The sequence below is a fragment of the Amblyomma maculatum genome, chromosome 9 (genome assembly GCF_055883805.1).
Source record: "Amblyomma maculatum isolate TAMU_Amacu chromosome 9, ASM5588380v1, whole genome shotgun sequence".
NCBI classification, from domain to species: domain Eukaryota; kingdom Metazoa; phylum Arthropoda; class Arachnida; order Ixodida; family Ixodidae; genus Amblyomma; species Amblyomma maculatum.
Window position 1 is genome coordinate 62,713,280 of NC_139352.1, and position 18,211 is coordinate 62,731,490.

Here is an 18,211-nt window from a genome sequence, read left to right on the forward strand (position 1 = left end):
TCCTTATTTTCGTCTCACATTTTTTTTTTCTTATTTTTTGCACTGCATCTTTTTCGATCTAACTGGGAAGCAAAAGCAAGAGAGCGAAACCAGACGGAGAGAGTTATTTCGGCCACGACTTCTACGCGGCATCACCCGCTTCGCGTGGCTTTCGTTTTTCTATCATTTTAACTTCCGCACGTAGCTGAGAGCTCATGAAAGCAAAATCGTTTCATCGATTGAAAGAACGGAGCGGAATCGTGACCACAGCACCACCGAGAAAAGACTAGTCTATAAAAGAAATAGGTGCGCCCTGCGCCAGGAGCTCAGGCGATGCGCTATACGGTGTAATTGAGTTCTCCTCGGGTCACGCTCTGTACACTGTCACCCCACCTCTGCAGGGCAAAAGTAATTCGTATCTCTCGAGGACAAATGCAAAGCGATGCGTTTGTGGAAAAGAAGCACATCGAATCACCCATTTTAATATGAAACCATTCACTTACGTAACTTATTAGAACAGTTGAAGTCCGGATAGGAAAGCTTACGCAGCCCCCTTCTGCATGGAGAAAAATTATCAATGGCGCCACCCCATTGCCGTATGGAGAGGAAAATGTGCTTTAAACGAACAGTGCGATGTAACAACGGTTGACTGCTTGTGTTTATTCAGCGGATTAGGTTGCGTATACTATTTCGGCTTGTTCTTAACCATCGCTGAATTTCAAACTTCGAGTTGTAGTTTAAGCCCTTTTCTTTTTTCGCCTGCTCCAGTAGTCAGTCTCTGTCTATGTATCCTATGTATTTGTCTATGTCCGTGCATCTGCGAGGGGGTGGAATATCAGTATAATTTTCAAACAGGTTAATTTTTTTTTTATCGTAAGACAAATGCATGAAATACCACGTAGTGTATAACAAAACTTCAAATGCACAATTGCCACAGTGTGCACTGGGTTTGCGAGCGTAGTGCACAGTTCACCCTGTGGTGACCCGGCACACAAAACGTATAATCTGGGAAGAGTTTTGGTCAAGATAGAGGTCGTAGCAAACTAACTTTCGCCGACGCCACCATTTCTTCCCGCTCTTTGATGAACACCGCGGATGTCATTTCGACGAGACTTCGGGTCGATTAACGCCCTGAGTCGGGCGTAATAAGCACCTTCCATACAACAAGCGTGGACGGATTGTTTTTCTACGTTCCCCGCGGCGTCGCCCCGCGTACGCTCCCTCGACGCGAAGGTGAACTCAGCCATGTACAAAGAAAACACAACGCGAAAGTAGTAAAACGAAACAGAGGGAGCGAGAGAAAGGAATCCTTTTCTCCATCATCCATCGTTTCTCCTTATTCTCTACTGTGATGCACGTCTTCATTTTGCCCTCCCTTCAGCTGTGTTTCCCCCTTCCCCTCAACCGCGTCGTCGCTGCCGACATCAGCTTCCTACCGCGCGCGCCGCAATCTCCGCTCGGCCCAGCAGACACGCCGTCTGGGATGAGGGCATACCACGAGCTTCATGAGTCGTCCCGTCGGGCCACCGACGTAGTACAGGCCCCCAACCAGGCTTGTCTCCGATCAGGCCTATTAGTACGGTGCAGCCTTCTCAAAGTGTACTGCTGCCGTCGGAACACTGCGGGCGGATTTCTTTCTTTCTTTCTTTCTTTCTTTCTTTCTTTCTTTCTTTCTTTCTTTCTTTCTTTCTTTCTTTCTTTCTTCGTTTTATTATTCATTCGTTCATTTCCTATCTTATTTCCTCCTTTCTTGCCCTTTTCATTCATTCTTTTATTTCCTTATTTCATTATTCGTTTCGTTTATTTTCTCTCTCATTTCCTTCTTTCCTCCTTTCTTGCCTTTTTCATTCTTCTAGACTTCTTTTCTCTCTACGTTACTTGCTTTCGCGAAATTATTTATCTACGTATTTCGTCTTGGTATCTTTCTTCTGAGCCTATTCAAAGTAATGCAGGGACCCTGAGCTTTGGCGCTCGTAACAAAGCCGACTGGGAATAAAAGCTTCAGTTGGGAACAGTTTCTCAGCCTCTTTCTCAGGTTTTCGACATGAGGTAACACAGTGTCAGAATAGACGCCGACCATATTCTCTAAACGTTTCGCGCATAAAAACGCTTCGTGACTGATTTGTAGTCTGGGCAGGACCGACATCCTCGATGCAATTTTTGAAGTGTGCGAAAAGTGCGCAGGATTCCACTCACGGACGCCAGGTGACATTTGTATTGGCAAGCTGCTGAAAATGCAAATTCTCGATTATGTTAATTATTCCTGCGAAGTCGATTCGCATGGCTGTTAGCACAGAGAAAGTCTTCTGCAGAGTTGATATGAAAGTACCGGAACTGCAATGCTTACGACATTAACTACATAGGATTTCCGTAGATTTAATGAAGGGATAGCAAGGCCACTCGCTAAGGATGGAGCTAATTAGACATCACTGTTAAATAGCTTCTTTTTCCGCACAGAAGATGGCACTACGTCTCACGATAATTCAGAAGTGACGATGATTATGACAGGTATTTATTACTATCGGTCGTGGCTTTTTTTCCTTCAGTCTAGGCGCCCAGTAGTGCGACGAAGCGGTCCCAACTGTGCATCACAGACTGCCGAAGAAGGCGGTCGAGTGGGCGCATTCGTGTTATGAAGAGAGTACGATCGATCATCCGCACCGTTCTCTTGTGACAGGCCACCGCGACTTGAGGCCGCGCGTCTTGTGGCGGCATAGTAGTAGTAGTAGTCGTGTAGTATTAGCCGTCGTCTGCGAATCGCGCGACAAAGGTCGCGTGACATCTGCGTGCGCGACGCGAGAAAGAGGCGGTATATAGGCGACCATCCATCAGCGATTATACGGGACAGCTACGGGGTGACGTTGCCGACGCGTGGCGGCAGTGCACACTCTGGCGTTGTGTGCCGTCACGTTGGGTCAAGACGCGGGCGACAGCGGGAAGGGAAGACGCAACACGCGCCCTTCCGTCGTGGGACTGCTACACCGCGTCGTGATGCAAGAGCTCAGTAGCAGGGACGGGCGTACGACGAGCTCGAATACGAAGAGAGAAGCGCGCTGTCGCCCCGCCGATTTGGGGCCGCGAGTGTGTCGGGTACTGCTGCGAAGAGGATCAACGCCGCCGGCTATAGACTGTATGGGTTTAGGGCAGATTGCGGCTGTATCTGGCGGTGTGTGCGTGTTTTTTGAGGCGGTGCTGTGAGACGTGAGACATTAGAGAGATTTAGCTTACCGTTATCCGCGATCCGCTACCGTTATCCGCCACCGCGCGTTCCACTGCGCATGCCCAGATCCCCTTGACGCCAATAGATGACGCCACATACTTGATGTCGGCACATAGACCTGCCGCGTCGGGACCAATCAGCTTGTGCGTCCCGCTCACGCACGGCAGAGTGTCATGGTGGCGGATCGCGGTTCACGGTAAGCTAAATCTCTCTATTTTCTCCTCGGCTTACACCGCAATTAACATACAGCGCGCATCCAAATATGCCGTAGTCGTATATGTTGTCAGCGTTGCTCCTTTGGTACCTTCTCTACTTGGCCAGAGAGGGCGTCATCCATCCAGACTACGGGGGGAAAACACTCATTCTCGAGATACCACCTGGTGCAAAAAAGTCTGGCCTTCGTCGTTGCAATGGAAAAGGAAGACCTTCGAGTATATAGCACGCACAATTTCATTACAGTGCAGTAAAACTTTCTGCCCAAAAGCGAAACTATAAAAGCATCACTATACGAAAGCGATTTTGTTTTTGTTTTTACTGAGCTGGTGGAGACGACGGTGTCTGAAAACTGCATATTTTAGGTTCAAAGTGTAATTGCACCGATAGATACGTGCGTGGACATTCACTAGCTGCCTCTTTACATGCGGGCTCTCATAATTATCACCTGGGTTAGTAAAACACCTAACATACCTCTCCTTTGTATGCGCTGTACACCTAATACACGTCTCCCTTGAATGCTCAGTGCAATTATATGTACTTTTTTTTTCTGAAACAAAGATACTCCCTCGCTCTCCTCTCAACATGCTCTGATCTCGTTTTAGGTTATGGTACTTCTTCTAGTTGACTAAACTACATCGACGATTCCAGAGGAGTCCAACGAAGCAAACGCCCGTTCGCGTGTTTCCTTGCGTTCTTGAATAAATAAAGTGATGCAGCCTCGCGCATGATGTGAACGACCAATTTGCCAGTAAACCATTAAGTAAACTCTTTTACACGTTCATTCCAAATCCTGGCGCCTCCTAAAAACTGCGCAACAAATAACAGCTTCCGCATGACCTTCGTTCCCGGAGCTTCGCTGTAGTAGCGCGCACATTGTTTTTTTTTTTCTTTTTTAAAGAATAGCCACCACTTCACGACACTCCATTCCGAACCTACAAGCGCAAAACGCGATGGCCAAAACCCCTCGTTTTCTAGTTTCATGCTCTCCAAGCTTCAGGGGCATCCTTTACCAGCCTGTTTAGATTATTGTAACGAAGAAAAATGAAGGGGCTGCGGAGTCCGCGAGAGAGAAGTCTTATCAACGCCGCGAAATATACAAAAAGAACAATTAACAACGAAGAAAGTGTCATCACATTCCTCTCGCGTCTTATCGCTCCGCGTACGCATCGTTTCTTTTGTTCTTGGAATACACGCTGCGAGTGAAAATCCTCGTGTGCAATCTGCCTGATCCCCGAGAGGAGAAAGCATCCCTCGGAGGCCGCGGGACTTCGTGCTTCATGCGTCTTTAGCCGGTTTCCTCTCTGTTCTCTGTTTCGTATTCTTTGTACGTTCAGAGGAGATGCTAGAGACGAAGAAAAGATGTAGAAGCCCAACGAGGAGACGAGGATGACAGCGAGTTTGCAGTGAGCCGTGAAAAATGCCCTCGATCGCTTGCTTCCAGCACGATGTGGGAAAAAGAAAACGAGAAAAAGGACCAGAAAAAAAAACTGAAACAAGGAAAATGCGCTCGCAGTTCGTACTGATAGTTGCGTGCAATGTGGAAAACGCTTCGAAAGCAGAACTTTAACTCGCGCAACAGAATGAACATGAAAAAGCCTCTTTGATGACACATTGTGAAGCTCAAATTAGGTCTTTTGATTGGTTCAATAATAAGAGTATGGAACAGATTGTCGTGCCACGTGTCTCATTTAGATGGACTTCTCGGCTCTGGTATAAGCACGGATATCACGGAGACACCAAACTGCAGCCGATAATTCGCTAACTGCTCAGCACTGATCAAAGCTATAGCCTCCCAAATCCAGCCGCATGCCATGGCCGGGTTTCGGTTTCGAGTTGCCAGAGTGGTATAGGTTGAAAAACGTAAAACATACCACATCTTTGCGCGTAAGTGATATTATCATGCACACCATACTCGCCGACATTTTCAATGCTGGGGTGTAATCGCGCAGCGCGAGGCAACCGAAAGGTGTACTCCTGGCATGGACTCTCTCGGACTCACACCTGTGTCAGGGGAGTATTATACGGCACAATGAGGAAGCTACGAGAAGATAGTCGCTATCAGCCCTCACTGCAAGCTCTACTCCTGGCATGAATTCTGTCGGAATCATCTTTTTCACGGGTCTATAGTACGCGGCACATTGGGGAGTCTTTCAACGTCCACGGCCAAAAATTCGAAATGACGGCAAGCCAACAGTTTTCTGAAGGTCGCATTCCTGAAAACCGACCGTCAGTTTCTCTAGCTGCCTTTCACGATATCCGTATCGCAGCCTTAGAACTTCCTTGCCACTAGGAGAGGCTCCTTGGGATTTATAAGTGCTCCTTATAAGTGCTCCTTATAAGTGCTCCTATAAGTGCTCCTTATAAGTGCTTATGGGGATCAGGTTGTCACTGGTTAGATGCTGGCCGCGGATGCCGAATATTGCTTGGGGTGTAAAGCGAAAAGGCCAGTGTGCTGTTTAGTGCCAGTGAACGTAGAAGATCCCCACGTGGGCGAAATAATTCGAAGCTTTCCAAAGCGTTGCCTCTTTCTTTTTGTTTGCATTCAGTATTTCTTTCACGCCCTTCCTTCTCGGCGTGGTTGAGGTGGCCGCCGTGAAATAATACCATTACTGCGTCATCGATTTCTTCGAGAAAAAAAAAACATTTGATTTGTCTTTCTCTGTGAACAGTCCGGCAACCCTGTGATGCAGTCCATTTGTAGTGCTCAACGAACAGGACATTACTTTCTCCAGCATACGGCATTAGGGGTAACGACCGATTCATTTCTACCACAGCTCGCAGTCTCCTGCACGGAAAAGGAGATAGAAAACACGCGTGGGGTAGTCGACAAAAAAAAAAAAAGAAAAGTGAGTCCTTCGCGCTCTTGCCCACCACGCATCATTTTTATATGACGTCGGTACGTGCCCGCATTAATAATGCACACGAGGTGTATTGAGAGTCGCCTTCTCGGCGCTCCGACGTAAACAGCCGCGACAGGCCTGCAGCTACGCGTGTAGGCCCCAGGGACTACCTCGCGCGGTCGATAATATATGCTCCGGGCACATCTCGCAGCTGCCGGAAAAAGAGCAGGCACACAGGCGCGGCAACAAACTCGCGACGTCCGTGTCTATCTTAGCCGGACGCGCTCCCACGTAGCTATTGCAGCCTGTCTAAGGAGCGGACGACAACTGTCGCTCAATACGTAATGCGGGTTCACCTTGTTACAAATGTGCACTGCAAAATTAAAGGTGCAGGGGACGTCTCGGGAAAAACAAAACTTGTATGAAGGACGCGCGTGTGGCAGCAGGAGCTGAAGCGGAACTGTCACATATCCATGTGGTGCCTCACAAAACTCATCTCGGGCGAAGTACCAAAGTAAATAACTTTAAAGCTGTAGGTCTCGTTTCTGCGCGTGATTTAAATGTTCGGAATTTATTCAGTTATCGTTCGGACTATAGGCCGTGTTCACATGAATGCGACAGCTAGCGCATCGCATCGCATCACAACCGGTTCCTAGCGCATCGCATTCATGTAAACAGGGGTAATGCGCTAGGAAAGCGCATCGCATTAATGCGCCAAGCAGGGCTGGATTTCGAGGGGTAAGTCGACTTACCCCTCTCAATCTCAATAGGCGACACCGCGTTCCGCCGCCACCGCGCTAGAGATTGATGCGCTACATGTAAACGCTGTCGCATCGCATTACCGTGAGGCGCTACTAAATGCGATGCGATACAATGCGCTACTGTCACCTTCATGTAAGCACGGCTACATACACCCGCCTTCAAACAGTTAAACCACCGCCAGGAAATACGCAAATATTACTGTAGTATTTCTTGCTTCTAACCTCGCCTAAAACGGTTTTAAGTGTGAAACAAGAATTCCTAATCGCAGGGTATTTGTATCTCGTTATTAACAGTGGATTTACATCACAGTGTAGATGACTGTTTTGTACCGATGCCTTATCTGAGAAGTATGCCTCGTTTCAAGCCCAAGTGCGGCTTCTGATAATGAGGCGTTCGCGATATCAAAAGGTTCATTAACTTCTTTTTTTTTTTTTGTAAGAAACAAAAACAAGAGTGTCTTGTTATCAAATTGCGAGATTTATTCTGCACTTATGCCGCTTCTAACGAAAGAATGAAGGTCTAGAAAAAACGTTCATTTCTTCGGCGTTGAAACAAAGCGTTACATACACGTTAATGCGGCAAATACTTGCCTTCTTCAAGCAGGAAATACCAGAAGCAACAGCACGTTTCCTCTGAAAAGCCTAGAGCTAAATTTCGCATTATGATGTCTAACAGTGACTCCTAACAAATAACGAGGTTAAAGAGAATATTTTGTGGACTGCTAAAGCTCTTTTACTGGCCAAAAGTTTCTTGTTTCCGCGCGTGCTGCCATGAATTGTGTGTTACAGGGTACTGACGCGTTCTTTGCTTGTTTTCAGAGTCCGGCATAGACCTGGCTTCAGTGGCGATCCAGCAGGGCCGAGACCATGGCTTGGCGGGCTACACCCGCTGGCGCCAATTCTGTGGCCTGCGGACCATCGACGACTTCGACGGCCTGTCGCGCGTCATGAGCTCTGACGCCGCTTTCAGGCTGAGTCAGCTGTACTCATCAGTGCATGACATCGACCTGTTGCCCGCTGCGCTGGCCGAGACCCCCGTGGAAGGCGGTCTGGTGGGCCCCACACTTGCCTGCATCTACGCTCACCAGTTCCGTCACATGCGCGTCTCGGACAGGTTCTGGTTCGAGAACGGGAACCAGCCATCGTCCTTCACCGAGGACCAGCTGCGTGAGCTTCGGAAAACCAGTCTCGCTCGCGTCCTCTGCGATAATGTCTTCCTGAGATCCGGCGGTGGGGTCGTGCAGCCCAGAACCATGAGGGTACCAGATCCGTGGCTCAACAACCTCATGTCTTGCGAGGACAGGCTGCTGACGAGCGTCGACCTGGACGCCTGGCAAGAAGGCGGCAGGCTGCTCAACGTTCCGGACTCGGTGTTGCAAGATGCGCTGGCAGATCTCGCCGCATCCCAGGGAGGCCAGTTCGGCAGGTTCAACAGTCGCGGGGGATTCATGAGGGCTACGTCGGGTTCCAGGAGCATACACAACCAATCCGAGGCTTTAGAGCTGGCTACCAGGCGACTGCTCAAAGCCATGAGGAAAGGCGAGAATCGGCAGGACCTCATTCCTGCGCTCAGGCAAGTAGACCTGTCCAAGTTCGCGACCGAATTCGAAGAGCCTGCTGCTTGCGAAGAGGAGACCCTCAGTCCCTGCGATCCGAGGTCAACTTTCAGAACGCTTTCCGGGCGTTGTAATAATCTTAGGAGGCCGAACCTCGGCAAAGTTGGTCACAGCTTCAGAAGAGTTCTTCCTGGTCTATATGAAGATGGCGTCTCAGCTCCGCGGTCCCGTAGCGTCGCTGGTACAGCACTGCCTTCTCCCCGGCTTGTTTCCTTCGCGGTTCACGGTGACTTCAGTCGCCCGCATCAGCGGTACACAATGATGCTCATGCAGCTAGGACAATTTGTCGACCACGACATAGCCCACACCCCACTTGCCGAGGGGCCCAACGGCGAGACGCTGCGATGTCGAGCATGCGACTCGCCACGTCGAATCAACAAGGAATGCTTCCCCATACCTATACCGTCCAATGACCCTCACTTCCCTAGCGTGAGTCGCAAGAACCCAAACATTCCTCAGTGCCTACCCTTCACTCGATCCATGTCCGGCCAGAGAACACTTGGAAGCCGAGAGCAAATTAACCAGGTCACCGGGTACATGGACCTGTCGACAGTGTACGGTTCGGACGACTGTGCGAGGGAAGAGCTAAGGATATTCCGGGGTGGTCTACTCAACATGAGCGCTCATCCGGCTGGACCACAGTTCAAGCCCCTCTTGTCCGAAGTAGACGGTGCTGCAGACTGCATCTCCTCGAACGGCCGCTGCTTCATCGCCGGAGATACACGCGTCAGCGAACAGCCCGGTCTCACCTCCATGCACACCATTATGTCGAGGGAACACAACCGCGTGGCCCGCGCTCTTCAGAGCCTGAACCCGCACTGGAACGATGACCGCCTTTTCGAAGAAGCAAGACGCATTGTGGGAGCCATGTATCAAAGGATCGTCTTTTCAGAGTTCATACCTCGGACGTTAGGGTGGGAGTCTGTGAGTCATTGGGGATTGCATTTGCTGGACGAGGGCTACTACAATGGCTATGACCCTAACTGCGACGTGGGCTCCTTCAACGAGTTCGCAACAGCAGCGTTCCGTTTCGGCCACACGCTTCTGCCACCCGTCCTCAAGCTGGTGGGCCCCGCGTACGACGAGCTTGGAGGCCTGAAGCTCACCGACGCGTTTTTCAACAGCCAAACCCTTTACAGGAGGGACAGGCTAGACCAGCTGCTACGCGGGCTTCTGTCGACTCCCATGGAGAACTTCGACAACCACGTGACCGAAATGGTCACCAAACACTTGTTCGAGTCCAAGACCGTGCCTTTCTCTGGTCTCGACCTGGTCGCCATCAACCTGCAGCGGGGCCGCGACCATGGTCTGAGAACGTACAACGATTACCGCGTCTTCTGCGGACAGCAGCGGGCGCGGTCGTGGACCGACCTGGAGGGCCACATACCGCAGAATACGCTGCGCGCCATTGCGGGCGTGTACCGGGACGTGGAGGACGTGGACGTGTTCACGGGCGGCCTGTCCGAGTTCCCGCTGGCTGGAGCCGTGGTCGGGCCGACGTTCAGCTGCCTGCTGGGCTTCCAGTTCCAGCGGCTGAGGCGTTGCGACCGCTTCTGGCACGAGAACGGCGACTCCGTTGTCCGCTTCACGCCGGACCAGTTGGCCCAGATCAGGAAGGCCTCCTTGGCTAAAATCATCTGCCAGAACTCGGACACGACGCGGTTCATCACCAGGAAAGTGCTGGACGTCTACGACCCCTTCCTGTGAGTACCCGTCATGCCATCTCGTTTGAACAGCACGTTGTTTCCTTTTCTTCACTGATCTTGAAGTGAACTGTTAGTATATAGCGTTACAGTGTTGTTGAAGAGGACCATTTCGCCCTTCTAGCATTACATATGGACTTCGCGTTTCTTTCCTCTTTGCTTACCGCGCACATTCACACTGCATGTTAATGCTCAAGAGAAGCACATCGCCATGAACGGTAATATGTTATACATGTAGGCGAACGCGCGGGGGCCCGCTTATTACAGGCAGCCCCGTAGAGGCAGCGGCACCGCAGCTGCTGACCGGAAAGACGAGTGTGAAATGTCGGACACGCATATCGGTGTTGAGAGAAGCGCGAAGTAGGCGGCGGTGGATTTGCCGAACAACGCTCGTTGTTGGCGGGGGTATTGCTAGGTCGCCGAGCATGCATTTCTTCTTTTTCACGATATCGCTCTCGCGTGGTTACATGCGCATCACTCAAGCGCGGTTCGAACGCCCGGCCTCTTAGCGGACGAAAATATGCAACCAGGAAAGGTCGCGGACATCTGGCCACGCTACCTCCTGCCCTCCGTCCTTCCGCTGCCTTCACTTCCCGCCGGACGCACTTTTCTTTTTTATTTTGTTTTTCTGAACCGCTTCCTGCCTCTGCTTGCGTGGTCATTCTTGCTTTTTTTTTTTTTCATGTTCCTTACGTTAGACATTTAGAACGTGTTTTATTTTTGAAGGCGTGGAAACTGGCCTCGGGGCAAGCCACGCTCGCCGCAGATACAAGATTGACGGTAAAATGCTCGGAGCGTGAAAAATACTGGAATTCTTCGGTTGAAGGCTGAATTCGACACAACTTCCTTTTGAAGCGCTGCGGTCAGGTCACTGCGGTCTCGAGTAGGAAATAAGACTTCCTGTCGGCCCGTGGCGTTTCCGCGCGTTTTATTTATTTTTATTTATTTATTTTTTTTTTTTGTAAATTTTGTCGGTTTGTCCAAACAGGGGTGAATCTGCTAGGAACTAGAGCAGACATCTGTATTTATAAATGGGGCTGTCATTGGTGCATGAAGCGCACTGTATTCAGCGCCGAAGTTTCCTTTGCGAATGAAAGAGCATGCCGGACGAAACCTTTGCATGCTTCTTGCTCTGCTTTCATTTCTTTTTTATCGCAAAAAAAAAAAATGCAAAGCGTCGACGGAATTCATCTCCTCTTCTATAAACGTTCATTGATTTCTTTCCTTGTTCTTGATTGTTATCCACACCGCATTACACCTCCACCGGTGCGCGCTGTGTACATAATGTATAATGAGGCAGTACCTAAAAGAAATTAAGTTTGGTTTATGGCGTTTAACGTCCCAAAGCGACTCAGGTGCAGTAACAACAAATAGAGTATAAGCAAAAACGCTCCATAAAAATGGCAAGGTGAGAATAAAAGTGCAATGCAAATCATTAATGTGCAAGGAAAAGGAGCTAGCCAAGTAATGAAAGGACTAGAAAAGGACCTAGAAAACTAATGAAAATAAAAATAGTAAGGCCCGCACAGAGAGTCAGATCGAAGCAAAACAGCAAGTGCAAGTCAGGGCAAAAAGAAGGCTATCCTAACCCACATCTTCAAGAAAGCGAACTGCTCTGATCTATCTCTATATCTATCCAAATGATAATCGATTATAAGGTGTATAAAAAAAGACAACCACATGCCGCGGGTTGGATAACCCAAGACTTGAATTTTGTACACTGTGTTCAACCGACGATTACCTCTATATATAGATATACAGGACGTTCCAGGTCCGCCGCGATGATGACGATGGTAAACACTCTCAAGTGCTCTCAGGGATAGGCTACGCACCACATAAATACCGTGAAAGTAAAGGTTCGACAATGCCGTAGGTCAGTCTGTAGAGCACCGCATAAGAAACTCGAAGTCGTGGGTTCGGATCCCATCTTCCATTTTGCAATCAAATATCTACCGGATATATCATTATCGCACTATATATTTCACATTTACCAACGCCACAAATTTAGAAATATACATGTCTATCGGGCAAGAATCAATCAGGAAAGCAGCACCAGCGAAGCGGTGCAGAACGCATAAAGGTATACGTGCATCGCCGAGGGCGACTCAATCGTATTGCCTCCGTTTCGCTCCCCTCATTCATAAACGTTTGGGCGTAGCTGCACGTACGAGCTCGTGCCCCAATCGAAGCCCCAACCACGCGGAACTAACCACACTCGGCCAGGCAGACGCGCGAGGAGAACGTTGGGCCACCGCGAAAGACTATAGACATCATCTGAACGGTGATCGATGGGTCGCCAATCGGGCGCAGCAACGCGCTAAATTGTAAACGAGGTGCGGGCTTAATCGGGAGGCGTTAAAGATTCCTTCTTTCGCCCCTCGTGGGCATATTGTACCAAGTATTATACGTCTAAGACACCCGACTACTGTCCGGAGCTCCTGGGTTCGAACCCGACCTCGGCGGCTGCGTTTCGATGGAGGCGAAACGAAGAGGCGTCCGTGTGCTGTGCGATGTCAGCGCACGTTAAAAATCCCCAGGTGGTCGAAATTACTCCGTAGCCCTCCACTACAGCTCCTCTTTCTCTCTTTCCACCTTCACTCCCACCTTCCTCCCTTCCCTCACGGCGTGGTTGAGGTGTCCACAGAAAACAAGTGAGACAATTACCGTGTGTGTGTGTGTGTGTGTGTGTGTGTGTGTGTGTGTGTGTGTGTGTGTGTGTGTGTGTGTGTGTGTGTGTGTGTGTGTGTGTGTGTGTGTGTGTGTGTGTGTGTGTGTGTGTGTGTGTGTGTGTGTGTGTGTGTGTGTGTGTGTGTGTGTGTGTGTGTGTGTGTGTGTGTGTGTGTGTGTGTGTGTGTGTGTGTGTGTGTGTGTGTGTGTGTGTGTGTGTGTGTGTGTGTGTGTGTGTGTGTGTGTGTGTGTGTGTGTGTGTGTGTGTGTGTGTGTGTGTGTGTGTGTGTGTGTGTGTGTGTGTGTGTGTGTGTGTGTGTGTGTGGTGGTTGGTGGTGGTTAAAACATTTATAAATAACAATTAAATGTTTACAGAGGTGTTTGGGTTAGAGACGTATCGGTCTCCCCCTCACAATACTAGGTGGAGCCCCTATTCCGGGGCCCCATTGGCAAGCAACGCCGCCCGCGTCCGTTGAACCAAGGCCTTTTGAGCCTTGAGGTCTTGACAGCCGAGCAGGGCCGCCTCCCAGTCCTCTCTAGTTGGATTGGGGTTGGGGGGAATGGATGGGTTTGACTGGCACGCCCAGACCATGTGAAAGGTGTCAGCCACCTTCCCACAGTACTGGCACGCACCATCAAAGGACGGGTTGAAGTGTTTAAGCACCGCCGGGCACAGTACTGTATTGGTAAAAATTTTGATGAGGTGGCGCTCGTCAGCGCGATCCAGTCCCTTACAAGGGGCCGGGTAGCGCCTGTGCTCCTCCTTGTAGTAATCGGTGATGTCTTTGAATGTAAGGGCCAGATTGTCTGATTGGGAGTAGGCTTCCAAGGACAAGGAGATAGCCCGGGGAGAGAGTGCGCGGGCGGCCTGATCGGCCTGTTCGTTTCCCCTGAGTCCCTGGTGACCGGGTGCCCAAATGAGATTATGCGGAGTTGGGTCTATGTATCGGCAGCTAGATTGCAATATACGCCGGGCAAGCGGGGGAGCCCATCCCAGCCTATAATTCCGACAGGCCCCTCGCGAGTCGGTGATGATGTGTTTCGAATTGGGAATACTGAGAGCCAGAGCGATAGCAATCTCCTCCGCGTGAGTTGTGCTGTAGGCTTTGAAAGTTAGCCCGTTAACCGTGTTTGTGTTGTGTACGACTGCAGCCGTATACCACCCCCCATGGTAAGGGCCGGCAACATCCACATAATACACGTGTTGCTGGTGACCATAGTATCGCTCCAACGCTTCCGCGCGCGCCTGGCGACGACCGTTATGGTCTTCTTTGGACATGTTGCGGGGAAGGGGTCGGACCTGGAGGGCGCGTCTCCAGAGTTCTGGCACTCTCACCCTTTCCTCAATGTGGTAATCGTGTTTGATGTGTAGCCGGTCCAAGAGGCGGCGACCGGACGTGGTCTGTGTAAGACGCGTGTATTGGCTTAGTAAGTGGGCTTCTCGTAGCTCCCGGAACGTGTTCACCACGCCCAGAGCCAGAAGTCTCTGGTTGGACGTGCTGACCGGAAGGTCGAGAGCCCGCTTGATGACTTTCCGGTGGATGGCCTCCAATTGATCCTCATCGTGTTTACGCAGGTACAAGTAGGGTGTCGAGTAGAGGATTCTGCTCGTTACAAAAGCATGGGCAAGCCGCAGTGCATCCTTGCTTCGTAATCCGCCCCGCTTGTTGGAGACCCGGCGGACCATACGGCCCACCTGGTCTCCCACCATGCGAAGTTTGGCCAGAGTGGTGTCAACTCTGCGTTGATGGTGTATGAAGAGGCCAAGGACGCGGATCTCTTTGGCCTCCCGGATCGGTCCCGAGGGGAGACTGATGCGAAGCTGAGTTGTGTCTCGAGGGGATGGACGTACGTGCACAAATTCAGATTTAGCTGGGGCGCACTGGAGTCCGCAGTAGGTCGCGTAGTCGTCGACTACGGTCGCCGCTGCCTGCAGGCCGGACTCCATGTGGCCCAGGTTACCTTGCGTTGCCCAGATTGTGATATCATCCGCGTAAAGTGCGTGATGAATCCCGGGAAGAGAAGCCAATTTGGAGGGAAGATGAAGCATGGCTAAATTGAAGAGGAGGGGAGACAAGACAGCGCCTTGAGGTGTTCCCCTCGAGCCGATGGTGTATGGCCCGTGTTCCGCATCTTGTATGCGTATGTAGGCTTGGCGGTCTGTAAGGAATTGTTTTATGTAATTGAAAGTTTTGTTACCACAGTTGGTGTGACTGAGGTGATCGAGGATTACTTCGTGCTTCACATTGTCAAATGCGCCTTTAAGGTCCAAGGCCAGGACCACCTTGTCATTGTGGGGGCATTCGACAGGAGCTAATATGTCGTGGTGGAGCTGAAGGAGTATATCCTGTGCTGATTTTTGAGGGCGGAAACCGAACATGGTGTCCGCGAAAATGTGCTGTGTTTCGAGAAATTCGGAGAGTCTGTCGCGCACCATTGTCTCCATCAGCTTGCCGACACAAGACGTGAGAGAGATGGGGCGAAGGTTCTCCACATCAATAGGTTTGCCGGTTTTCGGGATAAAGGTGACGAGAGCCGACTTCCAATGGAGAGGGAAAGGAGTGTCTCCGTCCCAAATACTATTGATGTATTTGAGAAGCACGACATATGCTGCATCGGGAAGGTTGGCCAAAAGCTTGACCGTAACCTTGTCGCGCCCGGGTGCAGTGCCGCGTTTCATCTTGCTTAAGGCCGCCCGGAGGTCGTGGAGCTGGAACGGAGTGTCCAGCTCCGTGTTCTCTTTGCCTGCATACGAGTAGGCGACCGCCCGGGGGTCCTTGGTGGTGCACAGGTATCGATCCCTGAGTGTGTGCGCTAGCTGTGTTGTCGTTCCTGTAAAGTTGTGCATGACTTTATGTAAGTGGCGTTGGGTTTCCGTGCGTGTTTGTGTTGGATCGATGAGCGCGCGGAATAGGCGCCACGTATTACGACCAGACATCTGGCGCGCAGCCGTGTTGCACCTGTCTACCCAGTTAGTGTCGGCTAGCTGAGCAGCATATTCCGCGGCTTGATGTGTGAGTTCGAGGATGCGTTTTTTGAGGCGTTTGTTATGTTTCTGTTTTTTCCATCTTTTGGTGAGGCTGCGGCGGGCCTCCCAAAGATGTAGGAGGTGGTTGTCTACGTCCGTTTGCGTTTCCGTGAGCTGTATCTGCCTTTCGTGTTGTTTCAGTGCGGACGTGAGTGATTTGTACCAGGTGTCATATCCCGACTGGAGGGGGTCTACGATAGACAGAGAGGTGCGGAATTTTGTCCAGTTCGGGACACAAGCTTGTGTTTGTGGGCGTTTCAGTGGACGCGTGTAGATGGTTGTGTAGATTATACAGTGATCACTACCAAGAGTTTCCTCTGTGTTCAGCCAGTCGGCATGGCGTATGTTGCGTGTAAATGTGAGGTCCGGGCAAGTTTCGCGTTGAATCGAATTTCCTACACGTGTTGGGTTGGTGGGGTCGGTGTGGAGGGTGAGTCCGAGTGTAGAGAGAAGTTCCGCAAGCTTCCTCCCACGTGTGTTCTCCCGGGGATACCCCCAGAGCCTGCTGTGAGCATTAAAATCACCGACAATCAGAAGTGGGTCCTTTCCCGCTACCTGCATAGCTTGCGTGAAAATTTCGCTTAACGTAACATTTTTAAGTTTCGGGGGACAATAAATGTTTAGAATGTGTACAGGTGGGTCAGACCGCCTTAGGGGCAGTACTGACACCATCGTGTACGCGAACTGTGGTGTTGTGGGGAGTGTGACTTCCTGTGCAGTATATTGCTTGTGAACAAGTATACATGTCTGCGGGTTGTGTTGAAATGTAGTGTAGTTTGTGAGCTTGACGCCTGCGCCGGGTTCCTGAAGGGCAACCGCGGCAACGAGGAATTCAGAGGTCTCAAGGTAGAGGCGGAGTTCATCCCGCTTCTTGCTGTTCTTGAGACCTCTGCAATTCCATTGCGTTAGTGTAAGCGGCTGAGTTGTTCTGGCTCTCGACTTAGGGCTGGGGGCCATGTTCGGATACGGAGGGTGGGATTACGTTGTTAAGACCTCCCAGTCCGCTAGTGCCCGGCGCAGACATGCAGGAGTCTTCAGAAAGGTCAGACTCATCGGGAATGACTCTGTTAAATTTTGAAGGTCGGTTAACGTCCCTCATTGCACCCATGCGTTTAAGAACGCGAGGATTTTCCTGTATCCATTTTTGGATAATGTGAGTTACAGCTTGTGTCACCTGTGTGATGACATTGTCCAGCTGACGCGCTATTGTGTCATGGATAATTTTGGGAAGATCAGCCAACTGCGTTTCAATCGCGGTGACCCGAGTCTCCAGGGTTCCGAAGCGACTCTCCATATTATTAGGAATCTCCCTGTCTGTTATGTTTTCATCCTCGTCGCTAGAGGAGGGTGGCGTAGTGATTTTATTTTTCAGCGAGTTAAGCTCACTGGCTAGTTTATCGTTTTGAGCTCGCAAAAGGGCGAGCTCGCGTTTAAGTTCCTGCGTCTCAGCGGTGCTGGTGAGGGGGGGAGGGGAAGAAGAAGAGGAGGCGACCCTTGCCCAGCTGCCTACCTTGGATTGTTTGCAGGCGGCGCCGCCAGGAGGAGGCTTTAGAGCTGGGAACTCCGCGTCTCCGGGTGGTGGCGTTGATCCAGTTGATCCCGCTGTCTTGCTATTTGGTGGCGTTCCGCCGCGGTTTTGCGTCTCCTGTTGGCGTTTCTGTTTGGCGGGGGGGCCCGATGTCTTGGGCCTTGGCTGTTGAGGCCTGATGAATTTCCCCGTGCATTCGCGGGAGCTGGTGAGGTGCGGTCCCCCGCAGATTATACACACTGGATTGCATTCGTGGGGGGCCATCCCCTCAGTACCAGCCCCCACGTTTTGGCCACAAAGTCCGCATCTTTCATTCACTGGAGTGGGACAATTGTCCGCCCGGTGACCCAGGGTGCCACAACGGTAGCACGCTGGCACAGTCTTCTTGTAACCCCTTACGGGAGTCAGTTCTGCGTTGTAGTGTACGTGCCGCGGAACGTTACGTCCCGCGAAAGTGAGCACAGCTACGTTGGAGTTCCCCAGCTTGCGCACATGGACGAGTTCTCCACCACGCCACTGCACACTATGTTTCAAAGAGTCACTGGTTTCTAGGTTGTGCACAGTAATCACTCCGCGACACACATCACCGGTGAGCTTGAGGTGTCCGTGAAGCGGGAGCGGTCCTTTGCTGGTGTTAACTTTGAAGTCCGTGA

At 50.9% G+C, this 18,211-nt stretch overlaps 2 protein-coding genes across 2 annotated transcripts in view; one reads left to right on the forward strand and one right to left on the reverse strand.

Moving 5' to 3' along the window:
* Positions 1–18,211, reverse strand: part of LOC146179189 (solute carrier family 60 member 1-like) — a 250,908-nt gene that overhangs the window by 201,191 nt on the left and 31,506 nt on the right. The gene's annotated exons all lie outside the window — the stretch shown is intronic.
* LOC146179190 (uncharacterized) overlaps positions 1–18,211 on the forward strand; it is a 112,582-nt gene that overhangs the window by 90,153 nt on the left and 4,218 nt on the right. The window contains exon 8 of the mRNA XM_084578865.1: positions 7,836–10,335. Coding sequence (XP_084434991.1) covers positions 7,836–10,335 — 2,500 coding nt within the window. The remainder of the gene's footprint in view (positions 1–7,835; positions 10,336–18,211) is intronic.